This window comes from Candoia aspera, chromosome 5 (assembly GCF_035149785.1).
Source record: "Candoia aspera isolate rCanAsp1 chromosome 5, rCanAsp1.hap2, whole genome shotgun sequence".
NCBI lineage: Eukaryota > Metazoa > Chordata > Lepidosauria > Squamata > Boidae > Candoia > Candoia aspera.
In genome coordinates, this window is record NC_086157.1 from 26,181,510 (window position 1) to 26,206,859 (window position 25,350).

At 37.7% G+C, this 25,350-nt stretch overlaps 1 protein-coding gene across 4 annotated transcripts in view; it reads right to left on the reverse strand.

The window, feature by feature from the left end:
• PCCA (propionyl-CoA carboxylase subunit alpha) overlaps nucleotides 1-25,350 on the reverse strand; it is a 269,485-nt gene that overhangs the window by 64,218 nt on the left and 179,917 nt on the right. For all 4 annotated transcript variants that reach the window (XM_063304813.1, XM_063304816.1, XM_063304815.1 and 1 more), the window contains 2 exons: nucleotides 17,328-17,426; nucleotides 10,114-10,167 (listed from right to left, as the gene is read on the reverse strand). In XM_063304813.1, the coding sequence (XP_063160883.1) occupies nucleotides 10,114-10,167; nucleotides 17,328-17,426 (153 nt within the window). The remainder of the gene's footprint in view (nucleotides 1-10,113; nucleotides 10,168-17,327; nucleotides 17,427-25,350) is intronic.

Sequence of the window (25,350 nt, forward strand, 5' to 3'; positions counted from 1 at the left end):
TTCTTGATCTCTTCTTCTTCTGTTAGGTCCTTGCCATCTTTGGTTTTGATCATACCCATTTTGGCCTGGAATTTACCTCCAATGTTTCTAATTTTCTGGAAGAGGTCTCTTGTCCTTCCTATTCTATTGTCTTCTTGCACTTCCACGCATTGCTTGTTTAAAAATAATTCCTTATCTCTTCTGGCTAACCTCTGGAATTTTGTATTTAATTGGGCATATCTCCCCCTATCACTGTTGCCTTTTGCTTGCCTTCTTTCTTGGGCTACTTCTAGTGTCTCAGCAGAGAGTCATTTTGCCTTCTTGGTTTTCTCTTTCTTTGGGATCTATTTTGTTGCCGCCTCCTGAACAATGTTGCAAACCTCTGTCCATAGTTCTTCCGGGACCCTATCTACTAAGTCCAATCCCTTAAATGTATTCTTCACCTCCACTGCATATTCCTTAGGAATATTAGTGAGCTCATATCTAGCTGATCTGTGGGTCTTCCCTAATCTCTTTAGTCTGATCCTAAATTGTGCAAGAAGAAGTTTGTGATCGGAACTACAGTCAGCTCCAGGTCTTGTTTTTACCGACTGTATAGATGTCCGCCACCTTTGGCTGCAAAGGATGTAGTCAATCTGATTTCGGTGTTGTTCATCTGGGGAAGTCCATGTATAAAGCCGTCTCTTAGGTTGTTGGAAGAGAGTGTTTGTTAAGCAGAGTGAGTTGTCTTGGCAAAATTCTATCAGCCTATGTCCTGCTTCGTTTTGTTCTCCAGGCCATGCTTACCTGTAATTCCAGGTGTCATTTGACTGCCCACCTTAGCATTCCAGTCTCCTGTGATGAAAATAACATCTCTTTTAGGCGTGTTGTCCAGTAGGTGCTGCAGATCCTCATAGAACTGCTCTACTTCAGCTTCTTCAGCATCTGTGGTTGGGGCATATATTTGGATCACTGTGATGTTAGATGGCTTGCCCTGAATTCGAATTGAGATATTCTATCATTTTTTGGATTGTATCCAAGCACTGCTTTAGCCACTTTACGATTAATGATGAAGGCTACTCCATTTCTTCTGTGGTCCTCTTGTCCACAGTAGTAGATCTGGTGGTCATTTGATGTGAAGTGGCCCATTCCAGTCCATTTCAGTTCACTGATGCCCAAAATGTCTATCTTTAATCTTGACATCTCACCAAGAACCACATCCAATTTGCCCTGGCTCATAGAACTTACATTCCAGGTTCCAATGGTGTGTTGATCCTTAGAACATCGGATTTGCCGTTCACCACCAGCACCGTCGGCCGCTAGCCGTCCTTTCGGCTTTGAGCTAGCTGCGTCATCACATCTGGGGCTAGTTGAACTCATCTTCTGTTCCTCCCCAGTAGCATTTTGACCATCTTCCGACCTGGGGATCTCATCTTCCGATGGTATACTGACATATCTCTGGTTGTGCTGATCCATTTAGTTTTCACGGCAAGAATACTGGGGTGGGTTGCCATTACCTTCCCCAGGGATCGCATTTAGTCTGACCTCTCTGTCACAACCTTCCCATCTTGGGTGTCCCTTCACGGTTTAGCTCATGGCATCACTGAGTTGCTCAAGCTCCAGCACCACAACAAGGTAACGATTCTTTGCTGAAGAATAATATACTATTTAAGTTATATTATTTATATATATTAATATTTTATTGTATGCTGCTCAGAGTCACATTTGTGTGATGGATGGCTATATAAATTATAGATAAAGATATATAGTCCTTGACTTACAACCACAATTGGGACCAGAATTTCCATTGCTATGTGTGGCCACTGTCAAGTGAATCATGCCGGATTTTACAACATGTTTTGCCATGGTTATTAAGTGAATCATGTGGTTGTTAAGCAAACCGATCTCCCCCCATTGACTTTGCTTGTTGGAAGCCAGCTGGGAAGGTCGCAAATGGTGTTCACGTGATCCCAGGATGCTGCAACCATCGTAAATACATGCTGGTTGCCAAGCACCTGAATTTTGATCATGTGATCACAGGGACGCTACAACAGTCGTAAGTGCAAGGACTGGTCATAAGTCACTTTTTTCAGTGCCATCATAACTTCGAACCATCACTAAATTACTGGTTGTAAGTTGAGGACTGTGTGTGTGCATACGTGCATAGTGCAGAGCCTTCAAGTCAGTCTTGTCTCCTGGAAACTGCCTGGAGAAGTCCCTGCAGTTTTCCTGGCATGATTTTCAGAAGTGGTTTGCCATTGTCTCCTTCCTAGGGCTGAGAGACAGGGACTGCCCCAAGGTCACCCAGCTTGGCTTGGTACACCAAGGCAAGACTAGAACTCATGGTCTCCCAATTTCTAGCCTGATGCCTTACACCAAACTGGCTCTCAATTATACAGACTGCTAACATGGAATTGTAAAACTTTATAATGCTAAATCTAAGAATTGGTCTTACTATTGAAATTAAAACTATAAAGATTAAAATAGGGTGATATAGTATAAAAATAAAACAGAAAGGCATAAAATGAATTAAAGAAAACAAAAAGAGATTGAAAATAGCAGATTAACAATCTAGGCTATATAATGACCTTCTCATAGATTTCATGACATAAGGAATTCACTGGTACCTTAAATAGGTTACATGAAATTACCTGAATTACAATTTAAGATATAAAATGCCAGTGTGATGTCGGTTGCTAAAACACAACTGTAAAACTAACACTAAGATCTAACTATAAGAATAGTACTTACTAGTAAAATTAAGAGTATAAAGACCAAAACCAGATCAGCAGAATTGTCCACAAACCCTGTAAACATTTACAACAGAAACATCAAACAGATCAATCACCATCAGTGGCTTCTAATAATTTATCTACACTGAAAACCAATGAAACCTTTAACATTCTAACATATACCTTAAAACACCTGCTCCACAGGGCTAGACACTTTCATTCCCCATACTTAATAAAAATACAAAAATGTGTGGTACAGTCTTTGTGTATAATTTTCCATGATCTCAGATGACAAGATGTAGCACGAGCTTCATCTCTTGCTAATTAAACGAATCAATTAAGAGACTATTGTTGCAACTGTGTAACTGCTGTTCTATAGTGCCAATAACAACCCCACAGGGAGGTCTTTTACTACATTAAAATGCTGTCCTCCACAACTCCATCTGATATTATTAGAAACAGTTATTTGCGTCTTGCTGTCATATTAGTAGCAGCAGCAAATTATGGAAATATGCAGACCAGAATTGTCCCAGTATGAGTTCAGGTTTGGTTTCCAGCCTCCAAGGGAACAAATGCTGAAAATACCAAAGTTCCCCAAAGTTCATTAATGGAACTGATAAATTTACCAGCACAGCAGCTATTTACATGCTAGGTAAGGGTCACATATTTGCATATTTTCCTGCTAAGCTGATACAATTCAACTAGACAAATTATCATATTAAGTTTGCCCTCCTGAGTTGAACTGATGGAGTTCAAAATTGTTTTCGATGGTTGTCATTAATCGCTGTTACATCTGAAATGCTTCCTTTGAAATCTAATTGTGATGTAGTGTCAAGGGTCATATTAATAGCATTCTAGATGTTAAAACCTTGTAAAAACATGCTTATTTTACTTGTATCACTGGAGCTCTACAGAGTAATGAGAAATAAAATATATTTATTATCAATAAAAAGAAAATTGATTTAAAATATGAGATTTAAATTATATTTACCCTCTTCATTTGATTTTGTGTCACTGAGATTCATAGTAGAACCATATAAAAATAAAAAGGAACCCATCAATTACATTCCAAATATGTTATTTATTCTTCCATCACCAACTACAGAGGATGAAATTCAAATACACTCTTAAACATAATATACCTTTAATGCATTAGACACATATATATCTTCAAAATGCACACAACCAGCCAATCTGTCTTATTATTCATACGAAATACAAATAAATGTGGGAAAGCCTGATTATCATTTCTAGAATAACTGGATGCAGAGTACAGAAGTAGAAAGCAAGGGGGGTGGGGGGCGTATCATTTCCCTGACCACCGTTTTCTTCCTGAAATTCTCCCCTGTTTATTCCCAGTCTGTTTTGAGATGCGCCCTATAAAAAGACGTCTGGCTCACTTGAAGAGAACTGCAGGGAAAAATGGCAAATGAGAAAATGATTACACGAGGGATTCTCAAACTGAGGGTTGTGGCTCCCTAGCTGAAGTCAGAATTTTGAGTATTGCTAAGCTGATGAATTCGCTTTCCATCTGCTTCTTGTTCTTGGCAGAGATGTAAGAGTTCTACGAACAAGGAACTATCCTGTAGTCTTTAAATTATTATTTAGGTTACAGACTATTATTTTTAAACATATTAGCAAAGTTCATTAAATTTATCTGCTATTTTAATAGATGCTTAACATTTGATATATAAATTATGTAAAATCGGGTATATGTATTTCTTGCACACTTACCTCTAATGAAATAATTAGTTTTGTTTTTTGTTTTAACAGGGAAAGTACACAAATTCACTTATCATTTAGGCGGTTGTGGTATTACAAAGTCAAAATAAAATTTGGATTATGCTATCCATCCTCAATATTTCAAAGTTGGTTTTTCATTAAGAGTAGATTCGAAAATTTTGCAACCCATGTTGGTATGTATTATATAATTCTAAATATATAATTTTTGAGTAAGATAGTTTTAAACCAAAACATGATGTATTGCACTTAGACTCAATTATATTAACCAACTTTATGTTAAACCTGTAAATGATTACTAAGATTTGAACTTAATGAAAGCTTATTTGACTCCCCCAAAAGGGACATTCCCAGTATCTCCAATCTGTTGATATAAAAAAAGCTTGTAAGGTTTGAGAATCAAAACTCATAGCCCTCTATAATGCATTTTTTAAGTTGAATAACTAGTTTATTCAATTGCAGGAATATAATGGGATTAAAAAGAACAAATATTCAGCTAGAATTATAAATAGATCTCTTCTGAGGCTTTTGCACCAACAGACACCAGTCTTTTCAATAGTCCATGGGTCTATGGGCTAAATGATGAACTATTTCCATACCATAATGACCTGGAGGCTTTCCTTGAGATTAGAACAGCCTTGAATACTTCTGGTGAGGACTGAACAACCAATTTAAAACTTGAAGCTTCTTGAGTTCTAAATCAGGGTTCTGGTAGCACCTTTTCCGACTAATACATTTTATTAAGAGGCATAATCTTTCATGACCTGCATCCCATTTCATCAGATGCATCAAGTGTCTAGACTGATGTAAGATTTAAATTGGGGGTGGGGGGTGGGGGGAGAGACAGATTGGCTATGCAGATGCAGGTTACATGTGAGACAGATTACAAGTTAACTTATCAATTAACAATTGTAGTGTGTTAAGAACCCATTATGGTTATTGAACATTCTGAGACTGTCTAAAATCTTTTGTTACACATGAGTTCAACAACTTCTCATTCAATGGTGCGATTAAAGTCCCACTCTTCCAAAAGAAGCACACTGAAGTCTGCTGTGGAGTGTTCTGGGAACTTGAAATGCTCTAATATTGCTTTGTTGTTTTGAGCCCTGATGTCAAACTTGTGTTAATTCTTTTGCACAAAGTTTGTCCCGTTTCTCCTATATAGAATCCAGAGACGCATTGCTAGTAGATGATGGCATCTGTCACATTGGAGGAAAGCATCTTGTTTGTACTTTTGTGATGGTGATGGTGCTGTTGGTGTAGATGTCCGGGCAAAGTAGAAACCTGGGTTTGTTGCAGGATCTGGTTCCCATGTTGGCATCCCTGTCCTACAGTGTCTTGAGAGAATGTGCTTCAGGCTGAGTGGTTTGGGCCTGTCACCCTGAGTGCCTGAGAAAGTTCAGTGCCATTGTCCAGTATGAGCTGTAGCTTGTTAATAATCTGTTTGAGTGGCTTGAGCTTTGAGCTGTAAGTGACAACCAGTTGTGTTCTGTTGTTCTGTTTCTGTGATCTATCTTTTAATAGGTCCTCCCTGGGAATTGATCTGGCTCTATCAATTTGTCTATTTATCTTGTTGGGTGAGTAGTTCAGTCTCCTAAATGCCTGGTTTAATTCCATCAGTTCAGTATCTCTGTCAAGTGGGTTAGAACAAATTTGATTGTAGTGTTGAACATGGATGATAGATTTGGTGCTGTGTTCTGGGTGGAAGCTGGAAGGATGTAAGTATGCATGGAAACTGTAGGTTTCCTGTACAATGTGTTGTTTATGTCTCCACTGTCTAGCTTTACAGTGATATCAAGGAAGTGGATTTATTCTGTAGGATGAGGCTGAAAATAGAATGGAAATTGTTGAGGTCAGGATAGAATTTGCTAATTCATTTCCATGATCCAGTTGACAAAACAGCTGAATCTCAAGTAAAGGAGGAGCTTCAGGGGCTAAGAGTCAGGAAAGTGTTGTGTCAGGTCAGCCACTGTCAGCCCTATAAGGTCGACCACATCAAGAAACAGATGATGCTTTGGCCTAAAACTACTTTTATTAGAATGGCTATGGTAACAGAATCTTCAAGTCTGAATGTGTCTCCCCTCCTCCCTCTTTCATCTTTGTGTAAATTAGGGGGGCACCTGCCTTAGGTGTTTTTGTAGATCTCTATCTTTGTATGAGCTTAAGCAACGTTTATCTGTTTGTTGCCTTAGTAAGGGATCTTCCCTCTATGTCAAGGCCATCTTCTCTACTCTCTACAGCCATGAAGATACTGACATGTTGAGGAGCCATGTGTATGCCCATTGCTGTGCCACTGATTTGCAGGTAAATGTCATTGCCAAAGTTGAAATAGTTATTGGTGAATACAAAGACATACAGTGTGATGGCGAGCTGTGCTGTTTTGTCATTAGTAATGGCTTGAAGTCCATGTTTGTGAGTTATGTCGGTATATAGAACCTCAATATCCATAGTGGCTAAAATGGTGTTGTTAGGGAGATTGCCAGTTTTCTGAGGAAGTCTGTGGTATATCTTATGTAGCTGAGAATGCTGATGACATACGCTCTGAGGACAGAGTCCATGAAACCTGATGTTCTAATTGTAATAGTTACAATGATTAAGACAATGAGACAGCCCAGATTGCCTTGTTTGTGTATTTTGGAATGTAGGTAGAAAATGCCTGGCTGGGCTCCTGGGTGTTTTCATGTAGATGCAGTCCTGTAAGTCTTTAGAAATTCTTTCATCAGATTGCGTATTTCTCTTATATGTTGTTGTAGAAAGAAGATGGTAGGATGGGATGTTAGAGAGTTGCTTCTCAGCTTTCTTGACTTAATCCACCTTATTTATGATAGCAATCAACCCTCATTGGTCAGCTTGTTTGATGATTATATCATTGTTATTCTTGAGGTTTGGGATCGCGTTTTGTTCTGCTCTGCTGAGATTGTTGTATTATATATAGGGAGTTTTTTATTGATGCTTGTGGCTTTACCTTGTTGTTGAAAGCATTCAGTGTAAAAATCCAATCCAGTGTTGTAGCCATCTTGGGGCATTCATGCAGGTTTTTTTTTTTTTTATGCATGTGTGATTTGGTGTGATTCGTAACTGTATGTTATCCCAGGATGTGTTCACTTGATTATGATTGCGAATCTGTGTTTTGTTTCTTGCCTTGAAAGTACTCCTTAAGTTCAGTTAGAAATGTTTCAAGGTTCCCCACAGAGTTCTATATTTTGTGTGGGTTTAGGAGGCAAAAGGATAAGCCTTGTGCCAGAACGGACTCTTCGGCTGAGTGTATGGCATGATAGCTTTACAGTATTGGGAGGGGGGTATCTGTGGAGCTCTCCAATTCTGGTGAGCAGTTCCTTATAGAACCTTGGAAAGTTTGTTTTCTTTCTTTTTCTTCAAAAAGGTGAGCTCTATAGTAAAAGTCATTGTTTTGTCCTGGTAAAGTCCTGATGTGGTTGAAGTGCCAGGGTAGAAATGGCACTGACAATTAACTTTTGATGTTGTAAAGAATGCTGATTAGATGGCTTAGGAGTTTCTGAGAGAGAATATAGCATCATCTTTGGCTGTAGTCTGCGTAGCAGGTAGACTGTAGAGGGTTCTTCACTCTCTGTTTTTTAGAAATGATATTTATTTATTTTTTATTTTATTTTCTATCCCGCCTTTATTATTTTTATAAATAACTCAAGGCGGCGAACATACCTAATACTCCTTCCTCCTCCTATTTTCCTCACAACCACAACCCTGTGAGGTGGGTTGGGCTGAGAGAGAGTGACTGGCCGAAGGTCACCCAGCTGGCTTTCATGCCTAAGGCAGGACTAGAACTCACAGTTTCCTGGTTTCTAGCCCGTTGCCTTAACCACTATATCTGTTTGCATTTGTGCCAGTTCTTTAGTAAGTTTTATGGATATCAACTCCATCCAGTGCTTCTTTTTGTAGATATTAGAGAGGGGGTGGGGGGGAGGAAGCTGGAAGCATGTATCATTATGTATAACAATTGTTTGTTCTTGCAGATATTAGTAAAAAATGTAATTGGACTTAAAAGTCTTGAAATTTGTTCTGTCACATCCTTGATCCTTGCTTCTGGCAGACAAGCTGATGTGGCTAGACAGCATACATTTGTTTGAATTTCTCATAGTAGTGAATCACCAATTATCATGATTCTTTTCTTTTTCTACTTATATGGCAAAGATACATCTCTTCTCTACTACTATGTTTCTGTTCTGCAGCGTCTCTTTTCTTTCCTTGAATGCTCAAAACCTCTTTCATCTGCAAGGACTCAAATCTATTTATTATTTCTAGCAGTGGCAAATAATCTTCTATGTCTCTTGCTTTTGATTATTGATCTTATTTCTGTATTTATTCCTGTCTTCCTTATGAAGAGTTGCTTCCACTGCCAGTTTCTATTGTTTCCGTCCTTTCTTTGAACTAATAAATCTTTGATCTTTCTCATCGCCTGAAATGTGGCCATACGCTACTCCAATCCTTTCACTTTTTCTTTAAGGACAGCTATGGAGTTTTCATTTGGGGTAAATAATATGCCGGGTTCTTTTCAAGCATGAAGAGAAACTTGGCATACAGTACGTACTGAAGGTACAGATATGTATCTGTTCCTCTTCACTTTTGCTTCTCAGAGACCATCACTAGAAAAGGCTTTTAGGGTTCTTGTTCCTTTCTTAGGTTCTTAGGATCCTTTAAACTCTCTAACCCCTTGAAACCTGGCTTCCTTACATATCTCTAACAACTCTGCATGCTCAGTAGAAAGCAGTTAGACAACCACCCAAAACTGTTACAATCAGAAGCTATTCAGGAGATTCTCCTTTCATCCCACACACTTTGGTATACAATACCTTAGAATACACAGCTTCTTTGTCACTTTCTCTTTTCTTCCTGTTTTCTCTTCTATTTAAATTGATCTTATGTTCCTGTTCTTAGCATCATTTGCTAACTGCATCACTTTCTGAGTTTCAGTTTTCTGACATCATCGTAACAAATTGATATTACCTAGAAATGTTGTGATTGTACTTTTTAGCATCTGCTGTGACCCATTTTGGACTTTTCACTATTAGTTTGTCCTGTCAAGAAATCCCATTAAACTCTGAGTTTAATGATTCATTATCGTCCAAGGTATGCAACTGACTAAACTTCAGCTTTAATTTCTAACATTATGTGGTCACTTTTCCCTCAATTTCCCACTACTTTTACTTTTCCCATGAGAATGGCAGGTAGAAATTCAATTCACATACATACATACATATATATATAGTATGTGTGTATGTAGGTATATCTATATATGTATATGTGTGTGTGTGTTTTTAAGGCATGCACTAAAAAGTCTATTGTTTGACTGTGGTTCTGTTGGAATGAGAATAGGAATTTGCTTCCTCTCAGCTGAGTCAGAGATTTCAAGTGAAACAAAGACCAGTGGAAATTCAGCCAGTGTGAGCTATGTAGCTCCTCTCCAAATGCATAGTTCTTTCTCTTAGCCATCCTATATAATCATCTAAGAGAGAGAGAGAGATAGAAAGAAAGAAAAACTGACAGGTGATATTAAGTTTAGGCAAAGGAGGGAAAGAAGAAAATGCCCAAAATATGGAGAAAATGTTTTTTTTTTCCTTCTCCTGGTTACAGAAATGTGAAATGAAAACTGAATGTTAAATTTTTACAAAATGTCTATAAGTAGCTGGTAAAGTTTAGCATTACTCACCACTGTTCCAAGAAACTGAATACTAAGATTTCCACCTGCATCTCGAAAAAGGCACTGGAAGAAACAGAATAGCAATTAGGCTATAGTCTATCAGCAAGAAATTTTCTCCCTAAGGACTCTAACAAATTGCTTATGACATACTGAGATATATATACATGCCACATCCAAATTCAATGGAACTCATGTGGTTAAAGCATAATGTATGTAATACAAGAAAATAACATTATTCACATTAACGCTTGACAGAATTTAGTTTCCAGAGCTGAATAGAATGGGCATTGGATTCAGCACCCATTCGAAATGGGCTATAATCAGTCAAACAATCAGAATTGACTATAATCAATTCTCTTTCCATCATTCACTGATCAAATAAGATAGAAATCTAAAATATCAAAATATATTGCCAGAGACTCCTACTTAATTTTACTATTTGTCTTGTTACTTCCCACTTATGTAGGACTCTACAACAAATTTATCTGAGCTTAAAATGGTGGGTTAATTTTTGGCCTGTGCGGTAGAACTAAATCTTCATTTAGCCATACAACTTACTGATTAAGTTGTAGGTTGCATTGTATTGAGAGCCATTTTGATGTAGTGGTTAAGTCATCAGACTAGAAACCAGGAGACCATGAGTTCTAGTCCTGCCTTAGGCAAAAAAGCCAGCTGGTGACCTTGGGCCATCACATTCTCTCAGCCCTAGGAAGGAGGAGGCAAGGGCAAACCACTTCCAAAAATGTTGCTAAGAAAACTGCAGGGACTTCTTCAGGCAGTTGCCAGGAGTCAACACTGACTTGATGGCACAATAAACAAACAAACAACAAACAAATCAAGCTAAGCCTTAATCCTTGCTTAGTCTGCTTGGTCAAAATGGATGTTTTACATTCAGCTGAATAAGGGATACAAAAAGAATAGCAGGACGACACCTCTACTTAAGAACACACAAAAACAGTTGTACAGACCTACACATACTATATACTCTGAGGTAGCTTTATAATGATATCATCTAATTTTTTAAAGCTTCATGAAAGGAATTACTATTTGAAGTAAATTTCCTTTCTAAACAATAATAGCTACATTTGAAATAAAAACAATATTGCCTTTGAACTTTTTCTTTTTTCTTTCCCTTCAATTAATATATCATCCATTAGTCCTCTAGTCCGTTCATAGGAAAACAAAGGAGGATGAACTAAGTCTGGACATATTTCAACGAAAATGATTAACAGAATGGAAAATATGGGAAAAATCATACAAAAATCCTGGCATTTACATTTATAAAGGAAACAGGAATATACAGTTTTCCCAACTGACTGGAGGAAACACAACCGCATTTTGGAAACTGCAGGGAAGAACAAAGTACTAAGGCCTACAATGAAGAATTCACATGCCAAAACAAACAGATACTAACTAATCGGTAGGCTGTCAAAACTGGTTAACTGAAAAATATTCTTTTACTTTTTTTAATTGAGTGCTCTTCACCTTCATATCGTCTATATTGAAGAACAACATTTTTCAGTACCTGGAACAATCCCCTGCATGAATAGCTGATATGGGAGCCAAGGTGAAAAGGAGAATAAGAAGGTACAGGTGTTTTATTTATCGATATGTGAGAAAGCAGGACAGAACCTGAATATTGTATGTCAGTAGTGTGGTATTTCCAGAGTCAGATTCCATCAAGGTGGAATATTGTGTGTACAGGTATTCAGATTCCAAGATTTTTAATCTAAGAGGCTGAATCTTACTTATTTTTCATGAAGACCAATTTTTTATTATTTCTACTCAGAAGAAACAGTATATATGATATAGGAGAACATACTGTGGGTTGTAAAATGCATCTGAATATAAATGCTTTTCTTTTAAAACATTGTATTTCTAGTCCTTTAATTTTAAAGGAAAAGAAATTATAGAATTATTTATTTATTAAATATATATTTATGCCACCACAATGACATTAAACTCTTGGCAGCTTACATAAGGAAAAGTGCAATATAAAACATACCCAGTACAACTAAAAACCCACAGCAATACAATGATTTTTTTTTTATCCATTCAATCATCTCCGATTCTCAGAGACTGACTGGACAAGTCCCTCCAGTTTTCTTGGCAAGGTTTTTCACAAGTGGTTTGCCATTGCCGACTTCCTAGGGCTGCTGAGAGAAAGTGACTGGCCCAAGGTCACCCAGCTGGCTTTGTGCGTAAGGCAGGACTAGAACTCATGGTCTCCCAATTTCTAGCCTGGTGCCTTAATTGCTACACCAAACTGGCTCTCAATACAATGATACCAAAAAATAAAAAATAAAAGATGGCAACATCAAATCAAATCAGGGAAAGGCGTCACCGAGCCACCATCATGCTTAACTGTAGGCAGAGTGTTCTTTTCAGCATATGCTTCACTCTTCTCCCTCCAGACATACCGCTGATCCATCAGGCCAAAAAGTTCCAGTTTTGTTTCATCGCTCCACAGAACAGAATCCCAAAAACTCTGTGGCTTATTGATATGATTTTGGGCATATTGGAGCCGACTTTCTTGTGCTTTTGGGTCAGTATTGGTATACATCTTGGAGTTCTAGCATGGAAACCTTCTGTGTTTAGTATGCTGAAAAGAACACTCTGCCTACACTTAAGCATGCTGAGGGCTCAGTGATGCTCTGGGGCTGCTTTGCATCCTCTGGCACTGGAAACCTGCAGCGTGTGGATAGCAAGGTGGATTCAGTGAAGTATCAGGAAATCCTAGGAGAAAACGTCATGCCGTCTGTAAGGAAGCTGAAGCTTGGGCATCATTGGACCTTCCAACAGGACAATGGTCCCAAGCATACCTCAAATTCCACTAAGGCTTGGATGCAGAAGTCCTGAAAGATTCTACAGTGGCCATTGCAGTCATCTGACTTGAACCCCATAGAAAATCTCTGGTGGGATTTGAAGAAGGCGGTTGCAGCACACAAACCCAAGAAGATTACTGAATTGGAGGACATTGCTCATGAGGAATGGGCTAAGATTCCTCAGGAATGCTGCCAGAAGCTGGTGTTTGGCTATGCATCTAGTTTGCAGCATGTCATAACAGCAAAAGGGTGCTCTACTAAGTACTGAAGATGCTTGCCATGAAGGGGATGAATAGTTTTGAGACTGGAGAAGTCATGATAAGTTGCATTTTCAGTTGACTTTGGGGACACCACCTGAAGCATTCGTTGTGTTGAGCTATTTCAATTGCTTTCGATTTGTTCATTGCAAACAGCTGAAAGTCTGTACATTTTGACAATCAACCTGATTTGCAATGGGGGTTGAATAATTTTGATTACAAGTGTACTCCAAGCTCCTTGGTGTGTCTCAAACATGATACTTCACTGTAAGGCCAGCATCAGTAGAATTGAGACCTACATTTGTTTACACATTTTATATCCTGGACCACAATATGCCTTGCCCCTGTACATCTGAACCCTCAGATCCTTAACAATGTTTCATTCTGGTCTAAAGCAATAGATTAAAAATTGGAAGTCCTTTGATATTCTTTAACTCAACTCCGCACAATTGAACATGAGCACACAAAGCAGCTTTAAGGCAATGGTTTAAGGATATTCAATTAGATCTGATACCTCTTCTCAAGGATATCTTTCCAACTAGCTCCTTCAACCTCTTTAGACCTCAATCCCTAATCATAGTAGGAGGACATTCTCCTTAGTCCTATTCAAATGGAAATGAACGATGGTGCTTTGGTAAAACTTACCTATACCTAACTACTGTGCAGCTTAACTAACTGCTCACAAGTTTTGCAATGCTAACAATGCAAATTTAGTTACTGTATATGTTATTTTAGAGTCTTTGTCTAATAAAAGTTACTGAACATAAAATTCATCAGGATACCTAGGGAATGTCTTGAGATGGGGTTCCACTCAAGAGTTTCTAAGATCTCTCTAAAAGTTACAGTAGGACATTGGCTAAAGATTCAATGGCCCCAAACCACATGGACTAAGTCTGTCTGTACTGGTGCAATGAAATTGAGCACTGAAAAGGCTCTTTGATATTTACAGATTGTTAGCTAAATAGCTTGCTGGTTTAAAGGAAAAGGATAAGCTTCCTAACACTGTCCTCAAAGGACAATATTACATTATATTCCACTTGTACTTCTACATTAAGAATTCTTTTTTTTAAGAGTTAGCATAGCCCAGTCCTGTCTCAGAACCCATAATGCCCCAGAGGAGAATCCATAATGCTGCAGCTTGTCTTCAGTCTTCTGCCTCCTAGTGTAATAAATATTAACCTCCAGCGAAGTCAAACTCTAGAGTCAAAATGCTAGATTTAGCTAATATCTAAAGAAGTTTATCCGTATCAGTCTCCAGTCCTGTTTCTACATAGCTATTATGCAAAATAATGATGAGAATGGGCAGCCTTGTTGGGTACCTCTCCTTACTGAGAAATACTCTGAATTATAGGAATGTAGTCAAACAGAAGCTAGTGATTCATCATGCAACTGTTAAATAAGGTGTACAATTTTTCTCCCACTGGACACCTACCTACCTACCTACCTATTTACATTTATTAGCTGCCCAGCTCCAATGGACTCTAGCAGTTCAAACAAACAGGGCCACTGAAGTTGGTCAAAAACTCTGAACATATCAAGGTTAAAGCAACCTATGGATTTTTAGGGACATTTCCCATAAAAATACAATTTAAAATTCTTATAATAAGATCTGTTATTTGCCTACCTTTAATAAACAGAGCTTGGCTCAAATTAATGTGTCCCTTTGATGCCAAATAAGCTATACAAATATTTTGATCTTGATTCAGGAGTGCAATTGGTCAGTGCAACTTAGTTAATTCTCTTTGTTAGACTTGGCATACCTGGACATAGTGCCAAGAATCAGGAATTTGATTACCCTGCAGTATGGAATTAAACCGAAAATGTAAATGGGGGATAATCATTTCTGAAAACCTTATATGTATAAACAGTTTTAATAATGCCATCCACCCAGTGCCAATTAGCATTGGGTAGATGGCTTACCTAATTTCAAATTTTGAATTACCTACTCTCTTTCCTCTTTGGAAAATGGTTGGTTGAGATTCATACTATGAATTTCTGATATAGAAGTGATTTTAACTGATTCTAAGAAAAATCATCTTTTTTTTGTTTAGATCTACTTGCTCTAAATAACAGTTTAGCATAAGAGTGCATGATCTATTTATTTAAATTCAGAAACAAGTATAGACATATTCTTGTATAATTTCCTTTCTCACATTTGTAAATTTCTCAGTGATCTTCTAAAGAGCAAAAACTAGTTAATGCACATCCCCTACCAAGCATGAAGTCACACGGTACTTGCAACTTTTGTTCATTATCATCTATCCTATGCTTTCAGTTAGAATTCTGGCAACCCCCTTCTCACACTTAACATATTTCCCAGGAAAAGCAGGAGTGCTGTCAAAGCTTTCCTTGTGCAAGCTCACTCTGGACATGTCCCTGTAGAACAGGAATACTATCAAAACTCAATGCCACTTTCTCAGAACATACCCACAGTGGGGTATGCCCATAAACCTGATCTTCTCTTTTAAAAAATGTAACCCCTGCTAAGTTGCTCATGACCATCTGGGTCATGACCAACAGTTTGAGAAGTCCTGTGCTAAGCAATCCCCTTTCTCATTCACTTGCTCTTTAAGATGACTCAATAGCTACAACTGGTCGAGAATGTGGGAGTGAGAGTTCTTTGGTATGCCCATGTAACCCCACTACTACATGAACTGTACTTGGTTGTCCATGAGGTTCTGGGTGTAGTTCAAGGTGCTACTGATTACTTATAAAGCCCTTCATGGCACAGGCAGGATATTTGCAGGATCATTTATCTCCATTTATCTCTGTTAGTCCAACAAGATCTGTTAGGATTGTTATGCTCTAGGTCCCACCAATTAAGTAGCATCATCTTATGGGACTGACCATGCCTGCCTAGGGAATAACATTCCCCTTGAGACTTGGATGGCCCTGATCCTGCCAGTCTTTACGAAGGCTTTGAAGACTTGGTTCTTCCTTCAGACTCAGAGACAGGATGTTACGTGAGCTGTTTTTGTTGCTCTGAATGTGAGTTTCCTCCAGTGCAATGTGTTTTAATGATTTGTGTTAAATTGGGGGGGGGGGGAGATGGGCGGTAATAGAAATTTGAATAATAAATAATAAATAAATTTTTAATGTTTTAACCCGGAGTTTCATGGCAAGTGTGCAGCCATATAAATTGAAACAATAAATAAATAAACCCCCATTTGTATGTATACATCTTCCAGAAGCCACACTTCCAAAATGGGCAGGGCCAGGACTCATATTTGGATGAATAAAAATGACTGGATGAATCCAATACTTTCGTTCAAATTTAGAGACTGAAAAATATTTCTTATAATAAAGCAATAGATAAAGAATATAATGGAAATGAACATAATTCTCAATCTGCATAAGCCAAATCAGAGTCTGGGACAGCTAATTCAGAGTTCACGTAGTTTATTTGTAAATTTGTTTCCCATTAAATTCCCATTTATGCTACAGAAGAAGATCATAAAAATTTTAACACATCGAGAACTAGTAACAATTTTCTTCTGTAATGAGCTGAGCCCCACAGCCTTCCGCACACATACCATCCCTTCTCTTAGAGTAGCTAGCACTTCTAGCCCTTTTTCTATCATATGCCAACCAAGAGTATGCTTTCCTGGTTGTTCATAGCAATTTATTTTATTATTTGTTTTTTTCAAATTTTGCCACCACCCATCTCCCCCCAGAATCATCAACATGAACATTTATCACTGGAATACAGACATGTGCATTTAACAGTCCTTTGCATTTAACATTGGGAATCCCCTTCCATTTTTTTCCTGAGCATTCTTCAGTGATAATATACCTGTTAATGCATTCACAGATTGAACTGACTGAATCAGTACATGAAGCAAATAGGTACTGTATAATCATCCCTCAAGTTTTAATTAATTAACTATCAAAGGATAATTTAGTAGACATTGCTGAGAGACCACAAAAATTACTGTCTTTTATCTCCCTGTGAAAGCCTGGATACATAAATGGAAATGTTTGTGTCTGTATAAAATCTAGAAACCAGGCTACATCAATATAAACTTTCCTTCACTGTTCAGTACAAATTAAGCACGTGCAATTATAATCTAGAACACTAGCTTCCCAGATTTAAATGGTGTAGAAATAAATTTTTAAAAAGCAATAGCAGCAAAATATTTACCTGTACAGTTCTCTGAACACCATCCACTTTAAGAGATAACAGGGCTGAAGCCAAGTTCCATTCACCAGTCACACACAGCTTTCTCCCATCAACTTCTACCTGTTGCGACACAAGGATATTATTACTATAAACCCAGACAAGAAGCAAATCTCAAGTTCATCACTGCATATAAAGAGGAAGCACCACATTAAAACAGATGGCTCCTAAGCCATCTGTCACAATTAGGTTTCTGCCACAAAAGATAGTGTTTATCAACAGAGTCTTCCTAGCATTGCCGAGGAAGAGGAAAAATATACTCACGGAAGTTACCTGTGGAAGGCATTAAGTAATTTGTACAAAGTATTGTGGACTTGGACTCCTCAGAGTCAGAGGCTGAGCCTGAGCAGCCTGATTCAGCAGGCTGCCAGCCTCATGAATTGGCAGACAATGGTCACTTGGGACTGACTCAGCAGGTACAGGAGGAATCAGGTAATTAGGGGCCTGAACCTGGAAGAGCACCTAGTCCCAGGATGTGTCGAGCCAAGCAGAGCCACTCTGCTCATGTCCTCCAGTAGCAAAGGCTCCAACACTCATAACTAAGCCATGCCTGTATCTGGTCTGTTTAAAAGCAGCTGGCAGTAGCCTGTCCTTCATTGAAAACCACTTGCCAGCCTCAAATCTCTCCATTCCTGTGTCTTGCTTCCTGTTCTGTTCCTTGACTTGACTCTTGGTGGTTAAACTTGGAACAGTTGAGTAACCCCTTTGGTGTTTGACTCTTGGACTGTTGTGGATTATGTTTGCTTTTCTAAGCCCATACTCCATTTGACTCTGGACTGAAATCTCTAACCATTCAGCTCCCAGGCAAGACCTCTCTCTCCTGTTGCTTAGAGAATGTTCCCTATTATTAGAAAAATGTTGCATTTTTCTAATCAAACATTAGCATTAAAACATTAATTAATCAGAGCAAAAGTTACTGAGCTTAAAAGCTGCAAAAGCTGGTAAGTTGTATGATATGGTTTAAAAGGAAATAGCAGAAAGTCTACAGAATTTGTAAACAAGCAGCACAGGAAGCAACTGGCAAGCTACTGCCCTGGTGTTCTTGGAAACTGTTGGCTGCTGAGGTGGGTACGTGTTATAGAATATTTATTAACCAACCACGACATGAGACCATCTACTAAGACTGCAAGGGAACCAATCTGGGAGAAGAAAATGCCAAGAGAGGGCAAAGTAGAAAGCAATCAGATGAAGATGGGACCAGCAGCTTGAATGCTGATTGGAACTGTGCTGTTGATTAAGAGCCTAGAAGGGATCTGACCATCATAGCAGTTCAAGACATATGTTAACCTCTCCACACTCCAGTTTCCTCTAACTTGTACTCTACCTGCTCTTCTGTTTTGCTAGGTCCCAAGTCAGTAAGTCAACCCAGGATAGCCTGTAAAATTTTGTAGTATTCCTGGACTATTAGGACTCTTATATCTTAAAGAGATGCTTTTATATTCTCTGTATTTGCTTTATGATGTTAATGTGTCAATATAAAATTGCTTGCCCATTGTTTTAGTGAAGGGTGGTAAAATTGTTTTGACTGCTCTGTTTTTCATTTGCCATATTGCTATGAAATGGGGAATTTGTCAGTAAAAAAAATGGATTTCAGTGTTTGCAGATGATTGATTCTGTTGCAATTGTGGAGCATATTATTCTTAATCTTGGTCTAAAGACAATTGATTACAATAAACTAGGAAAGACAATGAACACACATCCAATGCTCCAGGCCTCAGACTCAGGAGTGAGGGTAGGTTGTTTCTGTTAAATCTTCCTAGTGGTCCTAGTAAGAGACATGGATAATTGAATATCATAAACTACAAATATTCCTAGAGACTAATTTCATCCATTGAAAACATACCATAACAAATGAACAGGATGTATATATTAGGTCATTCTAGAAGTTAGTAGACTGAGTAAGTAAGACTGGAAGCACCAGAAATCTATTTGTGGTCTTAACATTAAGTTAATATAGTTTGGTCAAATAGAAAGAATAAATAAACATCTTGGCATAAAGCTGCTTTATACAAAAAGCCTGTATCAGTACATTGCTTTATACTGTTACTTATTTCAAAGGAAATAACGTAATGGATGGGGGTGGGGGTGGCATTATACATGAATATCTGCCAAATACATTTATGTTTATAAAGCTCTTTTCAATTTAATATGACTAGGGAATGTACAGTGGTTATTTCCAATGACTGTAATAACATGCATTCCTTCTATCCTTGAATTGACAGAAAAGTACATCAACATGTACTGTGTTGCCCCTGTGAATGAACTTTATTGTGCCTTAGTAGCAAAGCCAAAGAATGGTGCTGCCCCTACATAATTAACTATCTTTAATGATTCAATGCACTTCTACTTTTTTCACAAAAAAGGTATCATTTTCAAGCAAAAGGTTATACATTTTTTCTTGTAATATCCATACTGCTAAAAAAAGATCCCAAAAGAAATATCTAACCCATGCATTATATATCTAGAGGCTCAGCTACCTAATTATTGAACTTGTCCTTTTTTAAAAAACCAAACTAGATCAAATACTTAATCTGAATTTACTCAAAAAATACATTCATTTTCTCAGAAAATTATCCAGGCAGCCTTTTATCTGCCAGAACACCCAAGAATTTTTAAGTGCTGAGTTTCTGCCTTAAATGTACTTTTAAAACAAATTATATTTCAATTTCCTGAAAATTTTTAAAAATAAATAGGCAGCCAAAAACTAGCAGTATGTTTGCCTTCTCCACATTCAGATATGATTCAAACAACTTCTTGCTGTGACTGCAAATAATCTACAGATACATTCCTGAATTCCAAAAATCATATAAATCATATAACTCTTGCTTACTTATGCTCTGCAGAACTGAAAGCACTTAGTTTCCACTTCTGACAAATACACTTAGAAATAACTAATATTTACTACTGTAAAACACTGACTTTGGGAGCCAAATTTACTATGATGATGTTACCTAGTTGGGTAATGAAACATCTGCAAGCAAACAATCAAGCTCAGAGAGCACCATGCAAACTGCATTCTAACTATGTTAGAATAATATATTATGTACAACTACTGTTGTACATTTCTAACTGGCACTCTGATAAGATCAACTTCTTGAGTTCAAATTCTTCCAGTGGCATATTCACTGATGTTTAAAACATCCTTTTTGTATCAGATTCAATTTTGGGAAACCTATCTTTGCCTCAGCTTCTTGAACAGACACTTATTGCTAAATGCTAGAAATAACTCTGGGAGGTCTGATGTTGTATTTCTCTTTTTTTTTAAGTTGTAATGCAAAGGTTCACAACTTCTAGACTAAGGGCCCTGCATGGCATCTGAATGGTATGCTGGATGCCACACTCTAAAAAGTAGTGGTGGAGACAAAACACAGTCTAAAATTGATTATTTATTATTGTTTACATTTAAATGTAATTAAAATTAAATAGTATTAATACTTCTCTTCAGTAATTTTTTTCCTGTCACATTCTCTCTGAGGCCTGTTAAACTGGCCCTGGGGAGACATCTGACATTAAGTAACAGTCCTTGCACTTTCCCCAGCCTACACTGCCCACATATGCAATTTAAATTAGCATAAATTATAAATTAGCTTCAATGTAGATTTGCTATCTTACTTCAGAGTATCAAACATAAATGTTGAAGTTGAATCTCTGAAAGAAAGAACACTTCAGTAAAACAACACTAAAAACATCCCTTTTTATGGAAAAATCCATTATTCAATTAAATGTTGCTCCAATTCATGCATATTGCTTGACATATTTCTCACAGGACATCAAGCTTAATAAGTAGTCTCATCAGAAAAATGTTTTGAACATTCTTGATAGACTAAAAAATGTTTTTAAAGGCCTTTATGCCAATTGCAGCTTTGTAAAAAGTAAAATCACAGTCATGTCGAGGTTATCCCAATTAGGAATTGTACTTTTTTAAAGCTAAAGGAAGTAGGTAATCCTAACCTGGTGCCAAATTCTTCCAGGGTGTGCACACCTTTTCCTCTGTACTTACGTAAGTTGGAAAACTCAATGTTCCAAAGAGCTTATGGAAATGTTTTCACATTAGCTTTTTATCAATCCAATACCAGAAAAGTAAAACACATCAAAGTATCTACCATGAAACAATGAGGGAACAATATTTTATAAAATTAAGAGTTGCTGACTTTTTCTATCAGATATGAAAAGGAAAAACACCTAGGGCAAATGACTAAAATCTAGTTAATCTTCCATTGTCAAAGACATGAAAGAAGAGGGTCATTTACTAATTCAAAACGCTCCCAATATTCACACTATATTATTCTGAGAAAGAGAATGAAAATATATACTACATACAGAGAAAGAATTCTATCCTGAAGTACTAAAACAAATTGAATATTACTTTAAGAGGCAACTTAATTTGTGAGGTTTCTAGTGTGAATTTTTCCACAGAGTTCTATAGGAAATGCTTCTTTCTGCTCCTATTAAAATCTTCTGGGACAACCAGAAGAGCCTTCCAAATAGTGGTATACTCACTGCAGTATTAATTTGTGGTTGTATTACTTCAGACTTGGGCTACTGCTGCATAGAGTCTAATGAGGCTACCCTTGAAGGCTACTTCAATAGTGGAAGAAGCAGAGGCCCACAGGCTGGAGGCTTAAAGCTGCTACAACAGTGCCACACCAATACTACAGGAGCTGCACGGTTTGCCGGTTTGTACTTAAGGCACTAGCTCTGTTCTGTACAGAGCAAAAGTTATCAATAAATTATCAGAAAACTAAAGTTTCTGTCCAACATTGTCATAAAATTCACAAATGGCAAATAAATGGGATTCAAACTGAGCAGATGTGCACCTACAAATATCTTGGAGTGCAGTTTCAAGCTTCCCTAGCCTGGAACGCTCATTTTTTTAACCAGCTGTCACGTAGCATACCTCTACAGCTATTGCAAGATTCTACCACTCAAAGGGAACCCATTATATCCTTGCAGTTGCAAGGTTTTCCGAGCTAAGGCAGTCCCTCAGCTTCTTTATGGCTCCCAAGTTTGCTCTTTTGCAAAGTTAATATCCTCGAAACTATTCAAAGTAAGTTTATCAGAGCCACACTGATGGTTCCAAAAAGTACCAAAAATGCTATCCTATGTGAAGAGACAGGTATAGTCTAGTTGGAGACTATAGCATGGCTTCTTATTATTACCTTTTGGTTAAAGTTAATCTTACCTCCTATAGGTTTGGCCCCACTGGTACTTAGAGACCGTTTCAAATCATCATGGCTTAAAAAAGCCTTGGATAAAATTCATCTACAGAGCTTCTCTATGGAAAGTCTGTGCTCATTAGGTCTTGACAATGCTAGAAGTGCCCTCAAACAACAAAGTTGGGATATGAATCTCCAAACAAATTTAAGCTAGGTGTTACTAGCTCAACAGAAACTTTAAACCAAATGCCTCTTTGTTGTTCCTCCTACAAGGACTCTAGACAGACCTTCATTTATCTGACTTGGAAGAATTCTCCAGGCAGCAGGGAGTGATAGATATATAGATATAAAAATTTTATTAAGAATTTTGTTTATAATACTAAAATCTAACACAAAGAAAGAAAAGAGAATAGAAGGGAGTAAAAGTGCAAGGAAAAGAGAAGAAAAAGTAAGAATAAAGAAAAAAGAAATATATAAAGAAGTACTTCAAACCTTGATCACAAGTATAAACAAAGTTAGTGACTCTTAACCCCCTCTAAGGTTACAAACATTTATTTCTTCATCCCATATTTTACCTTATCTATAAACAAATACACAAAACATGATCTTTTCAATACTGGTGTCAGCAGAAAGTCCATAAAGGGTTAGCAGAAGTAACAACTGACCTTGTTTTAACCTTGATCAAATCAACTAATTTTATATTCCTTCCTTTTACTTCTAACAGTCTTAACCTTTAGTTCATTCAAATATTGTTGTAAGATTTGATTTATCTTCATTTCTTCTTTGTCCCATCACACAGAGTTCTTCAAGACTTTACAACCCTCTTTTGTAAATCCAATAGGAAAAAATTATCCTCTTGGTTTATCATTTGTATTTCCCTTTTAAATTTTAAAACCTCAGCCAGTTTCTTTTGTATGTCCAGTAAGACATCCTTTTCTAAATCATTCTCTTGGCCTGTCAGTTTTAAATCCACTTTCGGTACCATCTCTATCTTGTCAGATAAAATTTGTTCTACATCTGTCATTTCTTCAATAACATCTTTTGGACAGTCTATCCCCAGAAGCAGATATCATTACTGACATTGTTTGATATTGGGGCTTCTATTTTCTGATTCCATTTTTCAAAAGCCTCCTTCAGTAGTTTTATTGTTATAAAGTTTTGCATCATTTTATAGGCTTGTAATTTTTTCCTCCACCTAAAATCTTCAGTTCCCTCTAGTGTCCAGTTTCTGAAATCATGAAAATTACTTATCTTTGTTACGTCTTGTAAAAACCAAAACAGAATCTATTTCCCACAAGAAGCTGTTTGTTCTTTATAATTAATTCCAAAATCTTATTGTAAAAGTTTCAATATTCCAATTTTATTTGGACCCTTAGTCTGTTTATAACTGTCTAAGATCAAAATATTATTTAGCTTTTTGCTGTTTATTTCAGATCCTTTAAATTCTTAAGCTTACAGTATGATTAAATTTTTCTTTCATTCAGGATTAAAGGCAGACTCACCCAGCATTTTCAAACTTGTCATTCCAAAGGTCTCTAATAGCTTAGAAGTAGTTAATGAGCAATATCCAAAAGTGATTAGAAAGTGCGGTTCACGAACTTAGTGTCCATTAAAAGTCTCTGCCCCAGTTGCAAGCAAGATGGCTAATCCTGTTGTCTCCTGGCATTTAAACCCTTGGAAAACTGCTATCCTGTGGTCTCCTCATGAGAAGCAGCCATCTGGAGCTCATGCGGGTGATCTCCCATCCTCTACTCACCCGTTCCTTGGTCTTTGCCACAGTTGGCAGCTCCACTTTCTCAGAGCTATCTTCAGTTCACCGTACCATCCCCGGAAGTCCCCCATTTAGTGCTACTTCTTTTGGATAAGAATTCAGAAAAATCCTCTCAAGTTGCCCAGTCCTATGCCACCATTTGTACAATACAATGCACTATTAACTAAGTTTGGATACTTATTTATTCACTCTAATATTATATATATTATACTATACATATTATTATTTATCCCTTGAACCTGTTATAGTCATTTGTTTTTCTGGTATGTATGCATGTATGTCTTCAGCAAAGGATCGTTACCTTTTCGTGGTGCTGAAGCTAAAGCACCTCAATGATGCCACGAGCAAAACCGTGAAGGGACACCCAAGACAGGAAGGTCATGACAGAGAGGTCAGACTAAACGCGATCCCTGGGGAAGGTAATGGCAACCCACCCCAGTATTCTTGCCATGAAAACTAAATGGATCAGTACAACCAGAGATATGTCGGTATACCATCGGAAGATGAGACCCCCAGGTCGGAAGATGGTCAAAATGCTATTGGGGAGGAACAGAGGATGAGTTCAACTAGCCCCAGACGTGATGACGCAGCTAGCTCAAAGCCGAAAGGACGGCTAGCGGCCGACAGTGCTGGTGGTGAACGGCAAATCCGATGTTCTAAGGATCAACACACCATTGGAACCTGGAATGTAAGATCTATGAGCCAGGGCAAATTGGATGTGGTTATTGGTGAGACGTCAAGATTAAAGATAGACATTTTGGGCGTCAGTGAACTGAAATGGACTGGAATGGGCCACTTCACATCAAATGACCACCAGATCTACTACTATGGACAAGAGGACCACAGAAGAAATGGAGTAGCCTTCATCATTAATAGTAAAGTGGCTAAAGCAGTGCTTGGATACAATCCAAAAAATGATAGAATGATCTCAATTCGAATTCAGGGCAAGCCATCTAACATCACAGTGATCCAAATATACGCCCCAACCACAGATGCTGAAGAAGCTGAAGTACAGCAGTTCTATGAGGATCTGCAGCACCTACTGGACGACACGCCTAAA